Source organism: Phyllopteryx taeniolatus, chromosome 7, assembly GCF_024500385.1.
Source record: "Phyllopteryx taeniolatus isolate TA_2022b chromosome 7, UOR_Ptae_1.2, whole genome shotgun sequence".
In the NCBI taxonomy this organism is placed as follows: Eukaryota; Metazoa; Chordata; class Actinopteri; order Syngnathiformes; family Syngnathidae; genus Phyllopteryx; species Phyllopteryx taeniolatus.
Genome location: NC_084508.1, coordinates 24,606,863 through 24,628,792, shown reverse-complemented (window position 1 = coordinate 24,628,792; position 21,930 = coordinate 24,606,863). Strand labels below are relative to the sequence as shown.

Genomic DNA, 21,930 nt, shown 5'->3' with positions numbered 1-21,930 from the left:
TCCCAGTGCTTGTTGTGTCTAGGTCACCCCTACCTCTCATGTGGCCAGACTACATTAGAGTTCACTTTAATCAACATTTTTGGCTTGTTTGCAGTCCATAATGTCAGTTAATTAAAACCAACCACCATCCGAACCCTAGAATGATCCAATTTTTGGTCTGTTTAGGGATGCCAACTCCCTGCACTACAGCAGATAATGAAATTCATCGAATTGCAGTTATTCTCAAGTGGTGGGTTGCGGTTATTAAAAAAATAAAATAAAATTAGAGGGGGTCCTCGGTTTACTACGACACGGACATCCAACATTTCAAGGTTTACGAATGGCATGCAACTAGTTTGCCCAGCGGTGTACAAATGTGTGGTCCCTCGGCACAACAAGGCACACTCATTTACTGCCACATACACTGGTTTTTATTGGACTGTTTTATATTTATGGCCTGTAAGTGTTTTTCATTCAAATATTTAATGTAATTATGTGGAAGTGCGCAGTGGAACTACAGTCAAGACACTCCGGAAACTGAAATATTTAACTTGCATGCTTGCGTTTTATTTGGAAAATAATAATAAATTCTTTTAACTGGAGTGCATCAACTTTACTTTATTACTTGGGGTGTAATGATTCATTTACTTGTATTTGGTACGCCTCTCTACCATGCAATACGTTGGCCGACAGGGACAAATGCATTGCAAACGGTCATATGCTGTACAGCAGGAACAATTATGACAAGGGAACTGGGAGTTTGATTTCACATGTACATTTTTGTTGTTGTTGCTGTTTATCAAATGTCGCGTATTGATAGCTTTGGCATTGACAAAAGTTTAACCCTCATGATAATCTGGTGAGAAATGAGCAAGTTACTACTAATTTGAGAATCCATGCATTGCCTTCTAAGGCAACGACGACCTCCCCAACATGGCTGCCACGTAGGCACATTGTTTAGTTGGGCTGGAACAGGGTGATGGCCTGTTTAGTATCTATGAAAGGCACTCCGTGGTCTCACAAGATGGTCCGTCCCCGTAGGTCGCACCCCCTTGTGGCCTGGCAGACTTCTGTTGTGTAGCATGAACGTCCAGCATTTCTCTCTTGCAGTTGTTTTGGCGTCTTTGTGTGTTTTGTGTGTGTGTGTGTGTGTGTGTGTGTGCAGCATTTTCCCTTTGCAGTTCTTTTCTGTGATTGCAGTATTTTTAAATTGCAGCGTTTTTCTTTTGCTGTTGTTTTATGTGCTTGTGTGTTTTTTGTTTGGCGTCATTCCTGCATTTGGAGCATATGGCCGTTTGCAGCGCATTTGCCCCTGTCGGCCACCGTAATACAAAGTTCCCACGTGGAACATATTACGTAAAGGACTTTCCTAAAACAGGTCAGTGCCGAAATGTGTGTGGAATGTCTAATGCAAAAATATTGCTTTGGGGTCTTTTTGTGGCATCTTGGGGGCAAGAAATTCCATTGAAGTGAGTGTAAAAGCGCCATTTATTCAGGCCGTAGCCTTGCCTAATACAGTGGTCCCCAACCATCTGACCATTTGGTACCAGGGCTGCGCTCTCCCCAACCTTCTAAAAGCAAATAATAATAATAATAATAAAAATAAAAAATCCCCCCAAACTAGTGTGGCGTTTGCTGCCACATGCCCCAAAACATGACTGCGTGTCGCCAGTGTGATTGGGTGGGGGTGTTAAATTTAGTTGGAGCGGTGACTTCTGCCCAACTCGTCCTTGCGTGGTAGAGAATAAGAACAGCGTGATTCTTTTTTCAGCCTCCTCCAGCTGGCAGATTTACTATGCATCCACACCAACACTGCACGCTCGGCTCTCTATTTGAGCGAGGAGGCATCATCACATCACGTAAAGAATGCCCCATATCATAAATAATACAAATTCTCAGGAACTGGCTGTGTGAAAAGTATTTTCCTCCATGTTCAATGAATCTGAATGACTTCCAATTTTTTAAATTGAATTACTGAGAAAAAATAACTGTTCTACAATACTGATCAGGACACACTCGTAAAAGAGATTTTTAATCTGAAGGTTTTCCTAGTTAAATAAAGGTAAGCTAAAACCAACATTTAGAAAAAAATAGTTTTTAAAACACACTTAAACCTATAACTCGTAAATGTATTTGAACAAATTGAAGTAGAAGAAAGTACAGAACATATTGTAGTGTCTGTGTGTGAGAATGTGTGTCTTGAAGAGGCGTGCGATGTCGGCGAGCCTACTCGTGAGTGTCTTGAAGTTCGGACAAAAATTACTATAAAATGGGATCTGACGACTAGCTGATGTTTCTGTAGGTTATTAGTCTATTGTTCCATGTTTAAATATTTTTTTAAAAAGCTAGTCTGAAAGACTTTCAGCATCAGATTCGAGGTAGTAGGGGGGAAGCTGCAGCCTTCGCGAGTCAATTGAGCCAGAAACGGTACAGTTATGGCCCACTTTCTTTGTCAACACTGGATCTCCAGTTGAACACTGTCCGCATGGTGTCTCCTTCATGGAGTAATTGCTTGTCCCTTCTGACTCCAGTGACCCACACAGAAGGCAAGTTCAAGGCTCAGCTGTCCAAGCTGATGGTGGTCGGACGCACAAGACACCAAGAGCTGTGAGCGGTCGGGGCTCAGTCGCCGCATCGGGCGTCCTTCCCGGGTGAGCTTCTGCGGTTTAGCTCATTCGTCAATAAAGGATCCGTTTGGGAGAAGGGTTGCGTGACTGAGGATGAAGGCTCGATAAGTGTGAGCATTTGCCCCTCCACGGGAGAAATACAACAACAACAAGATTATTTTTATTTCCACCATATGATGTTTTTACACTAAGAGAACCATTCCGATGTCGCTTATTCTTAACTTTGTGAGGCATAATGTGTGCTAATCCATCGGGGCTATTCCATATGGAATAATAAATGTACAAATCTAATTGTATTTTTTCTTCATAATTTTAGTAAGGGCCTCTTAGGAAAGCCCCCTGCAGTACTATAATACTCTGTTCCATCATATGAAAAATCTTCAAAACATTATCTTCAATCTTATTTGCAGCATGTTTCACAAATCACCACTACTTGTGATTATTTTACCTTGGGTGTGATTTTGGACAGATGATTTATTTTTTATTTTTTTTAAGAATGGGACTGGCTACTTCTGTAGAGAGATGAGTGTCTTTTCAGTACATCTTTAATGTGAACCTAATTTTCAAACTTTACAATTTTGGTGCTGTTTGTCCTTATACCAGTGAAGCAAGATACCATCATGTTCCCAAATCTGTTGCTTGCATCCCTTCGAGGAAACATTTCCACAATTCCCTATCATAGCTTATGAATAATAATAAAATCCAAACACATATGTCATGTTTGTACAGCACCTCATTTGTTTTGATTTGAAAGATTTAGAAAACTACCTTTTTTATACAACTTTTTTGGGTGCTGTTAGTCCTGAAATAAGATGCCATCATGTTCCCAAATCCATTGCTTCTATCCCCCAGTGGCAACTTTTCCATAATTCCTGGTCCTTCTCCTCTCTGGTGAATAAAATCATTTTAAAAGAAAACACAGATGTGATGTTTATACCTTGTTTGCTTTGCTGGGTCACCTCTCGCTCCACCAGCGGCCCATGTAGGTTGAGGAAATGGTTTTAGCAGGCCCCCCCAACCACCAGTCAGGCATCCCTCGGTGGTCCCAACAGGAAGTAAACCACATCCAGGTGATGGCTGGGGAAAAACACAAATAAACAAGTAAATAAGATGTTACTCAATTTTTACACAAAGTGGCTTTTTATAATAATATCACTTACCTAACCCAGTACAAAAAAAGCATTCACTTAACCATACCCATTACTTGGTAATGTACGCCACACAAATTACAGAAGGATGTCATTAACATGAACCAATAACTTAAATATGTGTGTAGAAGTCACATTAAATGAACAACTGACAAGCCAACACGGTACAGTAAGTAACCTAAACAAGCACACCATTCTCAGTACACTTCTCTAAAGACTCTTAACTGATAGATGGATGGCGATTGTGGTCCATGAAGGCAACTGTGTGTGTGTGCGCGCGCGCACGTAAACGTGAAAGTGAGTGGCTTTGATATCGGGGGCATACAAACACACAGACACAGACATCATTGCTCCCACCGTCGTAATTTTGACATGACAAGATTACGCAACTGTTTAATTAGCAAAGCTGTGGGTGATTGACGGAGGGGAGAAGCACTTCCTTCGCGACGTCAGCCGTGCGGCGCGTTAAACCATCTCACAGTCCGGACTACAGACGAAGTTGAAACTTTTCATTGTAAATATTGTTTACGATAAGTATTGTGAGTCAGTCCTTAACCTCCATGACCGATTTATGACCACACACTTCCTTATGAATAATTAACACACAATGTATTGCGCACTTAACACCCCAGTAAAACTGTATTCTTAATGTGTAAATTAAAAAAAGTAACAACAAATACACTTTTTACAAAGGAAAATAACAAAAATAGTGTGGCGATAGTGAATTTGTGCATTTCTTTGCACATTTATGGTACTGCAGTGTAGAATCAACAATCCCCTCCTTTTTTTTTTTTTCTTTTTGTCCTGTTCGGCTGTTAGGGCAAGCAGAATGGAAAATATGAATCCCTTTTATGCCGTAACAGTTTTACTGTGTCACAGTGGAGTTTTTAAGCTTCCGCTGTGGTATTATAATTGAGGTTTATTGAGAATTAGACTTGATCAGTCGAACAGAACAACGTTTCTCGAAGGGAGGGACAAACAAAGACAAAAGACAAAGCACTAATTGTAAACAGGATGAGAGCAGTGAATCCTTACATTATCTACAACAATGAAACGTTAAATATGAGTGTTGCATGGGGCTGTAGTGCTACACCCTGTGAGGGAAGGACAGGAGAAGAAGCATACAGGACAAGGGTCGTGAACCCGCCTGTACAACTGAAGCGTGGTGGCATTAATTATGTAAATTATAAAAGTATATAGGATGAGAGTATAAGTGAGGGGATACACAAGATATTTGCATATTCATTAGTTATTTGTCCCGGTAAGTGCGTGACCCCACACCCAGTGAAAAGAGTCCTAGGGGTGTGCGGATACATGCACGTGCCTGCGGATACATCCAAGTGAATTGATACCGACTGACAGAAGTGTCCTGTAATTGCTGTGGCCGCACCGCAGCGACTGAGAACCCCACCCAATCAATCGAGGGGCGGGATCAGGCCCAGCGGTCCACCCGAGAGCAGACCGGCCGACGGGACATGTCCCACACCGAGGGACCCAGGGCGCTCCGCCGGACCCACCGAGGCGCCCCGACAACCGACCACCCGGCGGGGCCCGCAGGGACCCAATGCCACCCCCCCTCCACCCCCCACAGACCCGCAGGGCCCGCGATGCAGCCAGTCCCCGCCCAGTCCGAGGGCAGGAGAGTGTCCCTTGTTTGTTGGAAAGGAGGGCGGATAGGGGCACCCGACAAGTGAACGATAAGGGTGGGGGGAACCCAAGGAGCAGCCCCGGGCCATGAGAGGTCAGCAAGACACGACTCCATTAAAATAAATGTTTCTAAACGTATTTGCTCCATTAGCATGTATCATCCCGGGATACATGAGATAAAGGGCTTTCATTGTTGCTTCATTTCAGGGAGAAAGTCATTGCAGGGATGGACTAAATCTTGGAGTACATATGGGAACGTATATGACGCTCGCTGATCATTGTAGACGTAGGCACATACAGTGTCTATAAGAGTCGGGAGGGATTCATTCATTTTATGTCAAGCCAAGAGAAAGCAGCTCATCTTGATTGCCCCCGACTCCAACTCCCAAAGCTGTTTAAATATACAATAACTGTCACATTGACCTGCAACACTGGGAACACCAGTTGATGTTGACTACAGCCATGGCATCCTCCCTGTAATAAAAGGATCAAAAGCCTTCCTAGTGCTCTACATCTGTATCATTTCACCCGTGTCCTCTCTACGACACTCCAGGCAGCCTTTATGTTGACATGATCACTCTTTTGCACTTCTAACGTTTCCCCCCTTGCTGTTCCCCCCGAACAGAATATAAAAATCCCTTTTTTGTTCTAACTACACTCAACGCTGGCAAGAAGCAGGGCAGATTGTGATGGTGTGCTATAAAAGTCCACTCATGATGTTGCTGCTGGGCAGACACGACTTTGTTTGCCAGCTGGTCCGCCTCTCTGCTGCTCCCTCCAAAATATCTCGGTGGCCATCTGATAAAGACTGCCATGAGATGTAAATACATTCATGTCCCACTTTTGATGAGCTCAACTTGACTTTGGAGATTTGTGTCAAAGGTCACAGATTGGCAATAAAGATGTCTCTGTTCTCATCATTTGCCTCAAACAGTCAAATGGCCCAAAAGTGGTACAATTCAGAGGTCACCAAATTTTTTGTGTGTGTATGTGGGCGGTCGAGTCCTGCCAGGAATAGCAAGAACCTGTAATTTTCATCCCAACCAAAAAGAGCTAGAATTGCCTATAGCTGACACAAGATGGCGGCAGAGCACTTTTTTGTTAGGAGACTGGGCTACGGCCTGACGATGAATGAAGCTCTTCCCTGTACTTCAACATAGTTCCTTGGCATCAATATCCTGCAAGATGGTGCCAAAGAAATATTTTTATATGAGACAGGGCTTTAGCCCGAGCACATAAACAGCAAAGATGTTTTATTTTATTTTGCAGAATAGGCTAAAAAACCAAAATCTGATAAAACCTAATAAACCCAAATACAGTGGTGCCTTGATATACAAGTGACACGATTTATGAGTTTTTTTTGTTTTAGATAGCAACAGTCATTCAGCCGATTTTTTATTTTTTTTGCTTTGACTTGCGAGTGAAAACTTGAGATATGAACGCTGTATGCAGTGAACTCAATTCAACTCACTTCACAATAAGCAGCAATTTGGCAAATAGTGAACATTTCTTCAAAAAGAGGCTTCAAGCTGTTTAATGCCAGTCCCTGTTGAAGTGTACTGTTAAACTAAACATAGAACAATTACACGTCATGTATTTAAAAGAACCAAATGAGGGCCGTCACTAGGTTTTATGGATTGAGGGGGCTTAGCCCCCAGCAGTGCATTTAGGAGGTGCTTAAGAACTTTTTAAGGGCTCCTAAGACCCAAAAAAATTGGCCTAACCACAAACGACGAAATCATTTTTTAATCATACTGTTTGGTTATTTTCTTTTGCAGTCCAAACTATAAACCCCAGCTGATGTCTTCTTCAGCATGACCAAACAGGCTTTGGGCTTAAGTGATGCTAAAGCCACCAAGCAATCTTTAAAAAAAAAAAAAAAAAAGAAAACCTGCTCGAAATAAACTGCATAACCACGTCTGGTGTGAGCAATGAGTGACCTAAATGAATAAAACATGGCTTTGCGGTGCTGTAATGAATCAGGACTGTATTCAAGAGTCTCTTCTCACACACACACACACCTGCCGCATACTTCTCCCCCTCTATTTTGCATCTCCTGATATTTGGAAGGGAACAGATGGAGATTGTGGACCGGGTCAGTCAAACCATAGGCAGCAAAGGCAATAGGATTTTTCTAACACCAGGGGTCCTTGAAGGACTCAACCAATGGGCAGCTGCCCCCTGTCGAGGGCACAGTGACCCTGTCAGCTCAGCGCCGTGAGACCCTGCTTTAGTCTTATCTGACCTGGATAAGTTTATCACTTCTTTCCCCCTTGCTACGTGTACTCATGTGCATCACTGAGCCAAAGTAGTCTGAGCTGCAATTAGTTCCCATTATATCCCAACACCTGGTGGCGTTTATCTAACCCGCAACGTTGTAATGCGCTCAGTAGTTGTTGCTCGTCATTTTTGCAAAAACAACGCTCCTTTAATTTCCCTAATTGGTCCATTTTTCCGTTGTTCTTGAAGTGCCTGATTTACTAAAGGTTTGTGGATGTAAAAAATGGTGGCAAACCTGATTGGTCACACAAACAGATGTGCAAGCTGAGCTACTAACCAGGGGCACCCAGGATTGTCTGCCATATGGGCAAAAAACTGTGCAGAATTTATTTTTCTTTCTACTCGAATGCACAAAATACTGATGCAAATAAATGAATTTGTCAAACCTGAGACGACTTGTGGTCGCTCATTTTGCATCTTTAAATATCTACTCAGTAATGCAATTTTGTAGCTTCTGAGTAATCTAAGGGTTGACTTTGTGCCAGCCACAAGAAGGAGTCATGCCATAGCGCCTATGACAAAACTCCTTTCAACTCTGCATTTCCTTGCACCTGGGTCATTTCGGCACACTGTGGGGGTTGGTGCTAGGCTCACCCAGATCAGATTTTTAGGTGTGCTGTCCCACGTTTTCAATGCAATGTTACACAGGACAGGCACATAGATCCAAGCAATCAGGACACGTTAAATTATACAAAACATGGCTTTTATGCCGTTGTTGTCTCGCCCCAAATTATCCGAGCGATAGATTTCTTTTCTGCAACTCAGTAATATTCAATATTCAATTCCATCGCTACAAACTAAACTTTGCACTTGCGTTGCTGCCCCAAAATGTCCCATTATATATAAAACCATCAGAGTCTACCTAAGGCGCAAAATCAGCTTCTAAATACAGGGGCCACCACCAGCTGCCAATTGTGCCGCAATCATAATAGATAAGCCCCACAAAACTACCAACAGAACCCGCAATCTGTTTGAGTGAACATGCAAGTCAGCGTCCAGAATTTGGGACCATCAGGCCCGAAGAGTTCAATCTGTAGGTACAAAGCGGGCATCTGCACAGAGGCTCTTGTTACCAGAACATTAACCCGGACAGATGTTATAATGGCCTGTGTGTGGTCTGCCTAAGTACCAGGGAGATTTGTAGACAAGCTGTTCTTTCCTTACTCACCCCAAGTCTATGTCCTGTCACCTTGGAAACCTGGTCTGTCTCAGCTCGATGTGGCCCGGCCTTGAAACTCTCCTGTTGGATGGAAATCATCTAGAAATAATACCTCTTATTTAAAAAACTGTGTGAGTTAGTCTTGTTTTCATCCCCTCAAAAGTGATGTTATACAATAAGCTTCCATTGCTTGACAGTGAGAGAGTGAGAACAATAATACTTTAAAATGCTAAATACTTTAAATGATTTTATTTATATAGACAAATGTATAGGTAATATTGTATGTATAGGTAATATTGTACATACTGTAGAAGAGGACAATCGTAACACAGATTCATAAGTGTTATACATAGATAACACTTATGTTATCTATGTATAACACTTATGATTATGGGGGGGGGGGGGGTATTAATGTAGAGGTGCAACAATTAATCAGAAACTATCCATCCATCCATCCATTTTCTGAGTCGCTTCTCCTCACTAGGATCGCGGGCGTGCTGGAGCCTATCCCAGCTATCATCGGGCAGGAGGCGGGGCACACCCTGAACTGGTTGCCAGCCAATCGCACTCACAGTCACACCTACGGGCAATTTAGAGTCGTCAATTAACCTACCATGCATTTTTTTGGGATGTGGGAGGAAACCGGAGTGCCCGGAGAAAACCCACACAGGCACAGAACAGAAATCCACACAGGTCCTCAGAACTGTGAGGCAGACGCTCTAACCAGTCGGCCACGGTGCCGCTTAATCGGAAACTAATCAATTATTATTAATAATTATATTTATTATAATAATAAAGCAGACTATCTGTCTTTTTCTTTCATCAAAATAAGACATTTGCAAACATCTTTTACTTTGGAAAAGACTTTTGCCTGTTTTGTGACGGATGTCACGGACCAAACCAGTAACGGAATCATAATTAACTTATGTTTGTGAATTTTCTGCACTGTCAATTTGAAATAATGTCCTATTCTTGAATGAAGGGGTGGAAATTTAAAGTATTTTTTATTTGATTATTCGATTAATCGAAAAGATAATCCACAGATTAATAGATTATTAATATAATCGTTAGTTGCATCTGAAGATTAATGGCATTTGCATTCATTTCAACTCAACTTTACAATGGGGTAGTTGATTTGAGGTACGAGTTATTTGAGTTATGAGCATGGTCACAGAGAAAAGTAAGATCCTAAATCAAAGTACCACTGTATCGTGAATAGGTGTGATTCTGAACAGAGCCTATGTGAAGGAGTATGTGAGTCCTTTCTGTGACGAGTGCAACAGAAATAAAATGGATTGACTTACTGTTGGAGGAGCCGCAGTCTCACACCATGGTTGAGAGCAGTCTTCTCTTCTCGGGGTACGGAGGAGCTTTGCGGGGATCCTGCAGTGTCTTTGCAGCGTCTGAGAGTCTGTGATGAGGGTAAGGCGGAGGCTTGCGAGCCCTGCAGCCTTGCCGCGATGGCGGTCTCGCAGCCCCGGCGAGAGGCGGCCCCGCCGAGGACGCTCGCCTCTCTTTGTCGGCGTGTGCCGGCGTTTCCGAGTCCGTGGGTGGGCAGCTGGCAGGCGGGTGTCGAGATGTCGCGGATCGACAGAAGCGCACGGTCGCCTGGTGGTCGCTTCGCGGCAGCTCGATGATGACAGATGGGCCGAGCACGGCGGTCGGATGACACTTTGGGGACACCGGGGAGATGGGGCTGATCATGACGGAGGACGAGCCTCCTGGAGAGGACGGAGGAGACTTGGGGCTGCCAGGCGCATGGAGATTGACCGTCAGCGGGGAGAGTCCGGGTGTGGGCGGCCGAACGGGGAGACTTCTTTGAGGGGACACTGTGGGGAGCGGCTGAGTAGAGAAATCGGGATTGTTGACCAACGTTAGCAGCCCTCCTCGTTGGGGAGAACTTTCAAACCGAAGAGTTCTGGTCAACTCAGTGCCCAGTTGGCATGGCAACTCAATTGGAGGCGATCTTCCCCCGCTGGGATGGTCTCTCCTCAGGGCGAAAGTGGCTCCTCGGTGGTCGACGGACACCGAGGGCCTCGGATAAGCGCTGATCACCGTCACCTCATGGGAGCCCGAAGAGGAGCAGCTCTCGCCTCCTGTTGCCTGATACTGCTGTTCTTCATCCAGGTCTATGCAGGAGGTCAGATAATCGATCTGATGGACCACCTAGACAACAACACGCAGGTTGAATAAAGGCATCACTGGACCTGTACCGCTACAATGGCTCATCATTGGGAAACTTTAAAAACTTGACATTGACATACACTACCCATGAAAAAAGGTTAGAGATATTGGGCTCTCGGTTGAAATTTCAGGATGAACCTAAAATGCACTGTAACAACTACAGGTGAACTGTATTGACCGTCTGTAAACCTTTAAATGCAAATGTCCAACTGCGCGATGTTCCCATACATTTTATACAACTTGCTATTCTCTAACAAGGAGATTAGAATTCTCAACAGATGTTTTTTTTTCCCAGTGTCTAAGGACATCCACTTCTCTTCCTTTCTGTGACTCTTCCAGTCTCTCTGTATCTCCCTTTCAACCTGCTGATGAAACTGTGACACTCTAAGCTCAGTGGCTTCTTCCCCCTGAGAAAGTCCTGCTTGAAGCCTCGCAATGGCGAAGTACTGTTGATCAATTGTTAGATGTCATCTTGGTCTTATGATGTCCAAATATGAACATAATGATGAAGAGGACTATGTAAATACAAATTCTAATGAAACTAGGAAATGCACCTGTTGTGAGTTGCGTATAATTGTAACTCTAGGCCAGGCAATGCTTCCCAACTACTGTGGCACATTCGAGTGCCATGAGGGATCCTCAGATGTGTCGCAGGAAATTATCCAATTGACTTATTTGGTCCAAAAATGATTCTTTGTTTACAACAAATAATGTACCTTTGTTCATTTCTCGATGCCACCACCGTCTAGTGACAGACAGAACAATGAAATGCTCCTCCACTAGCTGGCAGCTAGATCCACCTGTTGCCAATGATCCAACAGAATACTGTAATAGTTTTGTGTTCAACAAAACAGGCCCAGATTTCATACTGAACAAGTAAATTTGTGAGTATATTGTGACAAGATCGTAATTATTTCACTATCAACTTTTTGTGACATTTTTGTTTGGTGGTGTGCCATGAGATATAATATATAATATATGTGCCTTGGCTCAATAAAGATTGGGAAACCCTGCAGTACAGGGTATATTTCAAATAGATTATATATCTTATGGTGCATGTTCAATATCTCACACGTAATTATCAGTTAAGCACAACTCATCCATGCTTTTAAGTAGATAATGTGCTTTTAGATGATCAGACCATGGTTTCATCGGATTTATAAGACGGCTGAGTGCAGGGTTTTAATTAATCGGGTTTAAATAATAAATACAATGTGTGAGGTGAAAAATATTGGAGACCAATCTGCCAAAGCCCAAAATTTGTTACTGTTATTTGGCACGCTTGAAACACTGTGACATTTTTTTTACAGACAATTACATTGATGAGAGGTAGTAGTGACTTCAATCATTTATTTTTTTTTGTCATCAGATTCCAAACCGTCATCTAATTCATATTTTCTCATGTTTGTTAAACAAATACAGTACGGTGAACAAGTGGTTAGTATTCCTGCCTCACAGTTCTGAGGTTCTGGGTTTGAATCTTAGCTCAGGCTCTCCTGTGTGGAGTTTCATGAGCGCCCCGTGCTTGCGTGGGTTTTCTTCAGGTACTCTGGCTTTGCCTATTCAAAAATAGGCATGTTAGGTTCATTGAAAATTCTAAATTGCCCATCGGTCTGCGATTGGCCAGCGACCAGTCCAGGGTTTACCCTGCCTTTCGCCCAGAGTCAGCTGGGATAGGCTCCAGCACACCCTCATGAGGACAAGCACTATAGAAAATGGATGGCTGGTTGCATACTTCAACAAAATGTTAAATATCAAAATTATATTTGGTTAATAAATGAATACATTTGTATTGTATATGCATTATATTTGGTTTAGGGCACAAAAATATTAATCACCACGATTTTTTTGGTCCTATGTCAACTTGTTCCACGCAACGACAGGCAATACATACGTGTAAATCAGTGATTCCCAACCACTTTTCCACGGCAAATCCGGTCTGATAACTATCATTTATTTACCACAAATAGTGAATGCTGAATGCTCTTCCACTAGATGGCAGAATCTAAGCACTCATGTCAATTACAAGAATAGACCGTAAGTAAGATAATGATTGCAAAAGGGAACATGTCGTGTATGTTTATATAAAGCATGCAGAGACATGCAGTTGTTTTTGTGGACACACACACATGCAATAAAATAATGGTGGTTGCAATGATTCGAGAAAATTACTCTGAGGAAAATGTTTGACCTCTCCGTCCACCTGTGCACAGATAAATCCTGAGCCGGAACAGAGGTATTATTGTTTTGTTTTCTGTTCCCAAAAACATCCTTGCTGATGTCAAAGGATGACCCGCTTTTTCCCCTCTCATCTAGCTTTATGGCGGAGGCATTTGGTTTTCCTTTGAAGTGCAGAGTATGTGCGTACGACTCTGGGCTAGCATCTTGTTATAATGTCAGGAATCAGATAAACGAGCACAGGACCCTGATTTTCTGCTCCCAAGTGGGTTGATTATAAACAATCATTGTTCTTCATGCCTCTGGAGGTGGGGCTCGAAGGCGAGCGCCTAGTGGCCGGCCGGGCACAGCCCGAACGGGTAACGTGGGTCCCCCTTCCCATGGGCTCACCACCTGTGGGAGGGGCCATTGGAGTCGGGTGCAGTGTGAGCTGGGCAGTGGCCGAATGCATGGACCTTGGCGATCTGATCCCCGGCTACAGGAACTGGCTCTAGGGACGTGGAATGTCACCACTCTGGCAGGGAAGGAGCCCGAGCTGGTGTGTGAGGTCGAGAAGATCCGACTAGATATAGTCGGGCTCGCCTTCACACACGGCTTGGGCTCTGGTACCAGTCCTCTTGAGAGGGGTTGACTCTCTTCCACTCTGGAGTTGCCCAGAGTTGAGAGGCGCCGAGCAGGCGTGGGTATACTTATTGCCCCCCCCAGCTCGGCGCCTGTACGTTGGGGTTCACCCCGGTGGACCAGAGGGGAGCCTCCCTCCGCCTTCGGGTGGGGGGATGGGTCCTGACTGTTGTTTGTGCCTATGCACTGTTTCGTGAGGCGTAAGTGCAGGACGGTTCGCTCTCTGACACATTTCCAGAAATAGATTGACTCAAGATTTACTCGGTTGTTTCATTTCACACTTGATGGGTGAGCCTGCACTCCAAAGACCCAACTATTTGTTTCCGTGACATTAATAAGTTAAAGGTACCTAATTTGGTATATGGTATAGAATAATAATTTACAATAACTGTAGTCTTTCAGTCTACATGACTGTTATGCTAATGAGCAGAAACTAATCCGGTAAATGGCAAAGCAAAAGATCGTCTTTCTACTATTGCTCTACAGTTGGTAGCTGCTGTCAAGCGGGTTTAACTTTAAAGCAGCTGCAGCGTCATTAGAATTCAACCAGTAATTGGTTCCTAAATCAAACTGAGGGCCGGGGTTCATGCAACAGAAGGATAGAACAGGGCTTTGAAATAAAGAAACGCGACAAAGTTTTCTGTGCCTTGTCTGTCTTTGATGTGTTAACTCTCTTGTGAAAATTGGGGATTTTTTTTATCAAAGTGTCAGCCTGTTGGCAGCCTCCTGTCAAGGCTCCGTGCACTTTCATCAGTGATATAGCAACACAAGCACACGCCAACCATTTCCCCCCCGACCCTGGATGACGAGGTTAATACCTGAGATTTATCACTGACCCGGCGGATGCAGATGAAATGCGGATAATGTGCAACGCGAGGGCCCCGACCATAAATGGATAATGAAAAGTAGTCCAGCTGAGCCTTGAGCAGCATCTGTCCAGGGAAAAGAAAAGTTTGGAGGAAAGGGATGACGATGACAGCTCAGGAGGAGGAAAAACACGAGAAGCAGGTGGACGCTCCACCTAATGTCATGCCGCATCATCTCGGCAAGGATGTGAATGCATGAGGCAAATGAGGCGTGATTTCCATCTTATTCACGCCCATATTAAAGAAAGAAAAAAACTACGCATGACTTGAGAGCAAACACTGCGCAGCTTTGGAGACGGGAGATGCGAGTGGGACCAAGAGCGGAGTTGCGGGAATAATTTGCAGACTGCGGTGGATGCACCCAATCCAAATGCTGACTCTAATGCATATTTAATTCTCTTGAAGGCATTCAGTCATATAAAAAGTATCAAGACTGGGGTGTGTAAGAAGCGGGGAGAGGGTGATGCACATTCTAAGGGCCCATGACTGACAGGGGCCCTAGAAAATGCTACAGCGGTACTTTCACTTACAAGTTTCGTAATCAAGCTCGTGACTAAATTGACTCAAACAGTGGTGCCCTGAGATACGAGTGACCCGACTTGGGAGTTTTTCAAGACGAGCTGTCATTTGAACAATTTTTTACTTTGGCTTGCAAGCAAAAATTTGAGATCCGAGCACTGTATGATGGCAGTCTGGTGGCTGTTTAATGCCACTCGCGGTTGAAGTTTACTGGCGAACTAAACATAAAACAATGAGAATTATGTTGTGTATTTAAAACAACCACATAACTTTCTTACAATCCACTAGCAAAATGCTAACGCATAATGGGAAACACCATAGACGAGCTAACAAACAGCGTCTAAGTGGTGTTGTTATAATGCTAAAGAAATTGATATTTGATCACAATTAGTGCAGCAACACATGTAGACTCACAATATAACAATACTCACAGGCATATATTCTCTATCCTCTGTGAAAACTATTGCTTTTACTGCAGCTTACTGAGTAATTGTGAACGTCGTCTGGATTTGTGTGCGTGACTGTAATATACTGCCCCTTAGTGGTCAATTCGCACACACCAGTAGGAGCCACAATGGATTCCTCATGATGCACAATCTGTTTAATTCTTAATCTGTATTATTATCTTTTATTATGGTATTACTATGTTTTCATAAAATAAAATATTGTGTGGTATTTTCCTTATCAAACAACACATTACAAACATTTTATTAGTTTTTTTTTTGTCGAGGCTAGAACGGACTAATGGCATTCTATTCAGTTCAATGAGGAAAGAAGATTTGAGATACGAGTGTTTTTGAGTTACTAGCGTTGTCACAGAAAAAAATGAACTTGAATCTCAAGGCACCGCTGTCGATCAAATCAATCTTCCACATTGAATTGAATTGAAATGCCATTAATCAGTTCGACCCCCCCCCCCCCCACCCCAAAAAAAAAAACACCATCATGTTTTTGTTGTGTGTTTTAATGAAGAAGCATACGGTAGCACTGTCATGTATAAAACACAACAAAGCAGAATATAAGAGAATGTAAAGAAATTAATTGGTTGGTGTGTGGTCGAGTGTGTGGCGAGATGAGCTGGAGTTGGGTTGCGTAAATTGTGACCTACAGCAGCTCCTTGTGAGTGTTCTCATTTTGTATTTTTAACGGCGACTGTGGCTATCCTTGCCCACATCGGAGGGCATTACTTTACCCACCACAAAGCAAAAATTCGACAAAGCGACGGTCGGACGGACTGGGAGACTCATACATCAAGGTAGGACTTTATTTTCAATTGGCGGCATTGATGTGGAAGGACCTAAAGTGACATTTTTTGTTCCTGTGGCCCCAAATCCTATTCTTTTTTTAAGCACATTGTAACACACTCATGTCTGTTGTGTTTCTAAGCAGTATGTGTATGCTACGGCAATACAATGTGTACAGATGTGAAAAACAATGGTATAAACCAGTGTGCCGTGGCACATTAGTGTGCCGTGAGCGCTCTTCAGGTGTGCCGTGGGAAATTGTCAAATTTGACTTAATTGCTCCAAAAAAATTTTTTTTACAAGAAATAATGTACCTTTGTTCATCTATTTAGCCCAGTGAGGAATAGTGACAGACAGAACAAATAAATGTTCTTCTATTAGATGGCAGGAAGTACATAGAGTAATTAATGTATCCACTTTTTGTGACATTTTTGTTTGTTGGTGTGCCATGAGATTTTTCAATTTTAAAATATGTGCCTTGGCTCTATAAATGTCGGAAATCACTGGTATAAAGTCACTTATAATTGATTTCATGTACGAGGTCCCAGAAAGTAGTTACACACCCTGGATGAAACTCATAAAACATCCAGCCATCCATCTTCTATAGCGCTTGTTCTCATTAGGATCTTGGGTGAGTAGTCCTAACTTTGCTCTGAGGGAAACTTGAACTACAATGTGGGGCCTGTGACATAAACGGGTTTGACATCTCTTCGATGAATCTAGCGTACGTTTTCGGAATGTGGGAGGAAGCCGGAGTACTCGGGGGGGGGGGAAACATGGAAGCACAGGGAGAACAAGCAAACTCCATACAGTTGATAGTTGAACCCCGAACCTCAAAACTGTGATCCAAACATGCTAACCATTGCCTAGTTCTGCAAAATCAAGAAAAAAAAAATCTTTACCTCTTTCATTTCCTGCTGAACATCCCTCAGTGCAGTCAGAACCTGCTCCAGGTTGTCCATCACTCGCTTCAGCTGGTTCCGAACCACTTTTCTTTTGCAATCCGGCCCCTTTCTGTGTGATTCTTCCTCACTCTTTGGTTTGTGCCGGACCCACCTGGCATGATTCGGGCCCAATGCTGCGATGTGCTTGCCGTGTTTCCCTGGACCTCGCAGAGTGGTGGTAAAGCCCAGACCTTTGTGAGGAACCTCAGTGGAGAAAATGACTCCATTGAGCGGGGCACTGGAGCCCTCCACAGGTGGATCTCTGAGCACACTCAGATCTCTATGGCTGTGGCAGTTCCGGCTGAAACTGGATCTGAAGCCACGCTGTCCAACTTTTGAGGCTCCCTGAGGATTTGAACTGAGCCAGACAGATGATTGCAGGTCTCTCTGATGAATAACATGGCTGGTGTAGTCCCAAATGTCCTCCCTCCTCTCGTCCATGCAGACGCCAACCTTAGAGTCTGGACCCTCGATTAGAAGAGCAGGTGCAGGAACCGGGGGACCTTCCACAAGGGGACCGTATTTTGCGACCGGGGAGCCAGATGTCGGAGAGTCACTGAGGCTCGCGTGGCTAATGGGATCTAGTTCCACTTCCGAGGAGTGCTTGAGCTTTGTGGGGCTGCCTTCCTTCTGTTTCCCCAAGATGTGATGGCCCCTCAGTACCACCGGCAGCATCCTAGCCATTCCCACGCCATTGCAACGCAGCTCACTCTTCTTCGCCTTGTTCTTCCCCGGGATGGAGAAGATCCCGATCCCTTTGGTTCTCTCCAGAGGGGCCAGGTTGTGATGGAGCTCGGGATTAGATTTGTACGGCCCGTTGAGCCCCAGATCACCACTTTGCTGGGGCTTGAGACTGTTGCGCAGCCACGGGATGAAGTGAGGGGCGTGAGGCTTGAATGTTCTGTGCTCCCTGGCCGCCGGAGCCCTGCTGTCAGAGAACATGCTGACGGATGATGTCCACGAGAAGCACGGGGGGGAAGGACTCCTGAGATGGTGAGAGCTTCCTTCTCTTTTGCCATAAATCTCCTCCCACTTTTACCATCAACTTAGGCTGTTACTCCGCAATCTGTCTTCGCTTCCCGCTCCTGCCTTTTTCTGTACAACTTTTCTCCAATTTGCTCTCACTTGCAGCTCATTCCTAAACCACCCGAGGCTTGTTTCCTGTTATCACCCTGCCTCCTTTTTCTGCCTTCTCCCCGGACTGCTGCCTCTGGAGCCCCTCAGCCCCTCTTTTGGACCTGCGTCTCTTCTTCCACCCCTCCAGCGTCTCACTGGCTCACAGCAGCAGAGGCTTCTCGTCTCTACAGCTCTCTCGCTCTCTCTCTTTTCCCTGCCCCCCCACTCCCCCCCCCCCCTTTGCTCTGCACTGCACTGCCTCCAATTCCCACTCTTTCTTCCTCCCACTCCCTCTCACGACTCTAACTCGCTGCCCTCATCTCTCCCTGTTTTTCTCTCGCCACTGCCAGTCCTTTATCGTCTTGTGTCATTGTAACGGTCCCACTCTTCTCGCTTTTCCTTGCCTTTTCGTCACTCCGCCACCCCTTCCTCCCTCCCGCTCCAGGAGGGAGAGCAGCTGAACTCCAATCAAGATACCAGTTATTAATCCGTGGTTAGTCAGAATGTGTGCCCACGTGACTCCCCCTGCCTGCGTCCTCATCTGATTACTCCTTACCCCGGCTCAGCCCTCCGCAATTAAATGCTGCTTTGGCTACCAGAGGGGGTTTTAGGGGAGAGATGCGGGAGGTGGAAAAGGGCAAATAATTGCAACCTACAAGATCAGGCATCAGCAGTTTGACAGAAACTACAAGCTGTCCAGCTATAAAGAGCAATAAACAGTCTCACGTTATGCATCCCACTTGGGGTTTCTTTCTGCAAAGCAACTTTCATTTGTAATTTGCTATTTTCAGCTTTCCTCGTCACACAAGTAGTCATTCTTGGCAGCGTGGATCAGATTTCTTGTGTCTGACAAGCCCAGAGATGCCTCCCAGGTACCCTCCTCGCTATTCATGCGGCTGCCCGCGTCCCACCCTCCCCCATGAAAAGATGGCATCACATCCCTGACAGTTTTGCTGTCACTCAGCAACGAGCAACTCAAAGCGTGTGTCATTCTGCAAGTCAGCACTCCAATGTATTCCTCTGCCAATGCCCTGTTGATATGCTTACATCCTGTGACATGTGCAGGTACATGAAGGGGAGGAGAATATAGACACCGGGGGGCTAGTGGGGGGGATTGTAATCTGCAAGCTAAGAAGATTCCCGCCTACATGTCGACAGACTGCTGTCAGCCAGTAATGACCGCTAGTCTGGATAAAAAAAAACAAAAAAACAATAAAGAGTAATAGAGCGGCTTCTCTTAATCCTGTGGAGCTTTCTTGTGCCGCACGGCATACTGGTGCATGCAGAGTGTGCACAAAGTCTGCCTCTGTGCTATCACGAGGATGCTCTATAGTGAATGACAAACTCACAATGAATGCATGCACTGTAAAGTGTGTGCTCTGCTTTTGCACATGGAGAGATTCATATACACAACTACTGTATGTTGGTTAGCGAGCAGAAGTTCAGGCCTCAGTCTCATGAAAATGTCACACTTAAGTAACAGAATAATATGAAAATACAAATGTAGTGTTCCCTATGTTGTGATTCATTGTTCTCAAGGCACTCAGTGCTTTGACTGCCTTGAACAAGTTAAAGCCAATTTACCATTTACAATCACTGGACTCTTTATAAGCTACACCTGCACAATTTCAAGAGATACAGTTGTGCCTTGACATACGAACCCCGGTCCTCAGAACTGTGAGGCCAATGTGCTAACCAGTCATTCACCGTCCCGCCGACATGTCCCTAATTAATGCAAATGTCCGTTGCAAAAGTTTCATCCATCTTTTTTTTTTTTCCCCTTCAGTTGTTCACACTCTCGCTATTGTTCTACTGTGGTTCTCACCCCTATTCCCCTTGTCCACTCTGTCCCTCTGTCTGTCCGCTAAAGCCCTTCTCTGTCCGGGTGCATTTTCACTAAATGCAGAGGGAGTATTTCTAATTCCCGTTGTACAGCAAAACTGTTCCAGCACAAAAGGCATACAGAGCCACCATTCTGCAAGGCAATACAGCTGAACAGGACAGGTTTAAAAAAAAAAAAAAAAAAACTTTCATCCATCTATTTTCTACAGGATACCACTTGTCTTCATTAGGGTCACCTGTGTGCTGGAGCTTGTCCCAGTTGACTTTGGGTGCGAGGCATCATTCACCCTGGTTTTTGCATAATATTGTTAATTGCATTAGTTCTACAATATATCAAAATAACTCAAGCCAATAAAACAGCAAAGCTAGTGATGGCCAAAGACTTTTGCACAGCACTCTATATTTATTGCTCTTTTTAGACCTTGAATTTATGTCTTTTGAAAGGCTCAATTTTCCTCCAATCAGCCGGCCTCTTGGAAGAGGTCCTTAAATAACACGGCGGCGAATGACACAGTCATGGGAATAATAGTTAGCTATCTCACTTCAGTCCATTTCAGGTTGGCTGAGCAGCCTCTCTGCTCAGGTTGCCTCCTGTTCTTCTATTATGTTAATGTGTCCAATGTCTGTGACTGATGGGGCTGTTGACACAACACAGCTTTCAACTCAAATCTGAAACTGATTTTTAAAACTTTGTGATTTTGGTTAGTCAGAGTTTTCTAAAAGTCTCTTCTCTTCATTTTGGAGCATTTCTCTTGACTGCACCTGTTCCAGTACGTTCACGTGGATGGATCCGATTTCAGTCTCTATGTGCTGAGATCTGAACTTAAACTATGCCAGCAATGGGACTGTTTCTTTAACTAATGCAATTTCAAATTCGCCTCAGAGGACCTTCGAACTGGCCCACAATAATGTCAGCATTTTTTCATCCTCTGATTGGTTGGTGAGAGCAAAACTGTTACAGCCAGGTTCGACTTGCAAAACACGTCTGCAGCAATCTGCACACCTTAATACATTTGAATTTTTTTTACCCCCACGATGGCTGACAGGAGAAGCAATTGACTTGTTCTCTGACACACAGTACTTTAAAATCCAATTTTAAGGTGGACCTTTCCAGAAAACCTAGACATCGTGAGCTATCGTTTTTGTACAGTATTGATGGTTTCTATAATAAGTGATAGTGGTTGTATTAAGAGGTGAATTAAATCGGGTCAGTCCCCACTTAGTACCAAATGCACGGCCGACCACCAACTACTGGTAGATTTGCCAACTCCTGAGAGTCCCTGCTCTGGGTACTTTCGAAAAGGTTTAGGAACTTTTAGGGTGGGGTCTGCAGCGCTGAACATATCTGATTGGACGGCTACTCACAGCTTTTTATTTCATCCATCACATTTGACAGGTCTACAGCTGTCAACATACTCACGCCTGGATGGACAGCGAGGTGCAGGCTCTAATCTCCTGACCAAAGTACTAACAACTATAAGTAAGGGACGTGGGCGAGCTGGAGGATATCGCCGCTGACTTTGGACAAGGGGTGGGGTACACCCTGGACTTGATGCCAGCCATTTGCAAGGCACAT

The 21,930-nt window shown here is 44.3% G+C and overlaps 2 protein-coding genes across 6 annotated transcripts in view; one reads left to right on the top strand and one right to left on the bottom strand.

Annotated features, from left to right (window-relative positions):
- The window catches only part of mydgf (myeloid-derived growth factor), a 14,663-nt gene extending 11,140 nt beyond the window's left edge, over nt 1-3,523 (top strand). The window contains exon 6 of the mRNA XM_061779291.1: nt 2,511-3,523. Coding sequence (XP_061635275.1) covers nt 2,511-2,590 — 80 coding nt within the window. The 3' untranslated portion in view covers nt 2,591-3,523. The remainder of the gene's footprint in view (nt 1-2,510) is intronic.
- Nucleotides 1-21,930, bottom strand: part of LOC133480738 (uncharacterized) — a 26,748-nt gene extending 4,818 nt beyond the window's left edge. For 2 of the 5 annotated variants that reach the window (XM_061779288.1, XM_061779286.1), the window contains exons 1-5: nt 17,355-21,929; nt 14,642-14,755; nt 10,145-11,006; nt 8,850-8,921; nt 3,544-3,683 (exon numbers count right to left, since the gene is read on the bottom strand). In XM_061779288.1, the coding sequence (XP_061635272.1) occupies nt 10,164-11,006; nt 14,642-14,755; nt 17,355-18,338 (1,941 nt within the window). In that variant the 5' untranslated portion in view covers nt 18,339-21,929 and the 3' untranslated portion in view covers nt 3,544-3,683; nt 8,850-8,921; nt 10,145-10,163. Of the gene's footprint in view, nt 1-3,543; nt 3,684-8,849; nt 8,940-10,144; nt 11,007-14,641; nt 14,756-17,354 lie in introns of all 5 variants that reach the window. The other 3 variants (XM_061779287.1, XM_061779289.1, XM_061779290.1) reach the window with 3 other exon arrangements.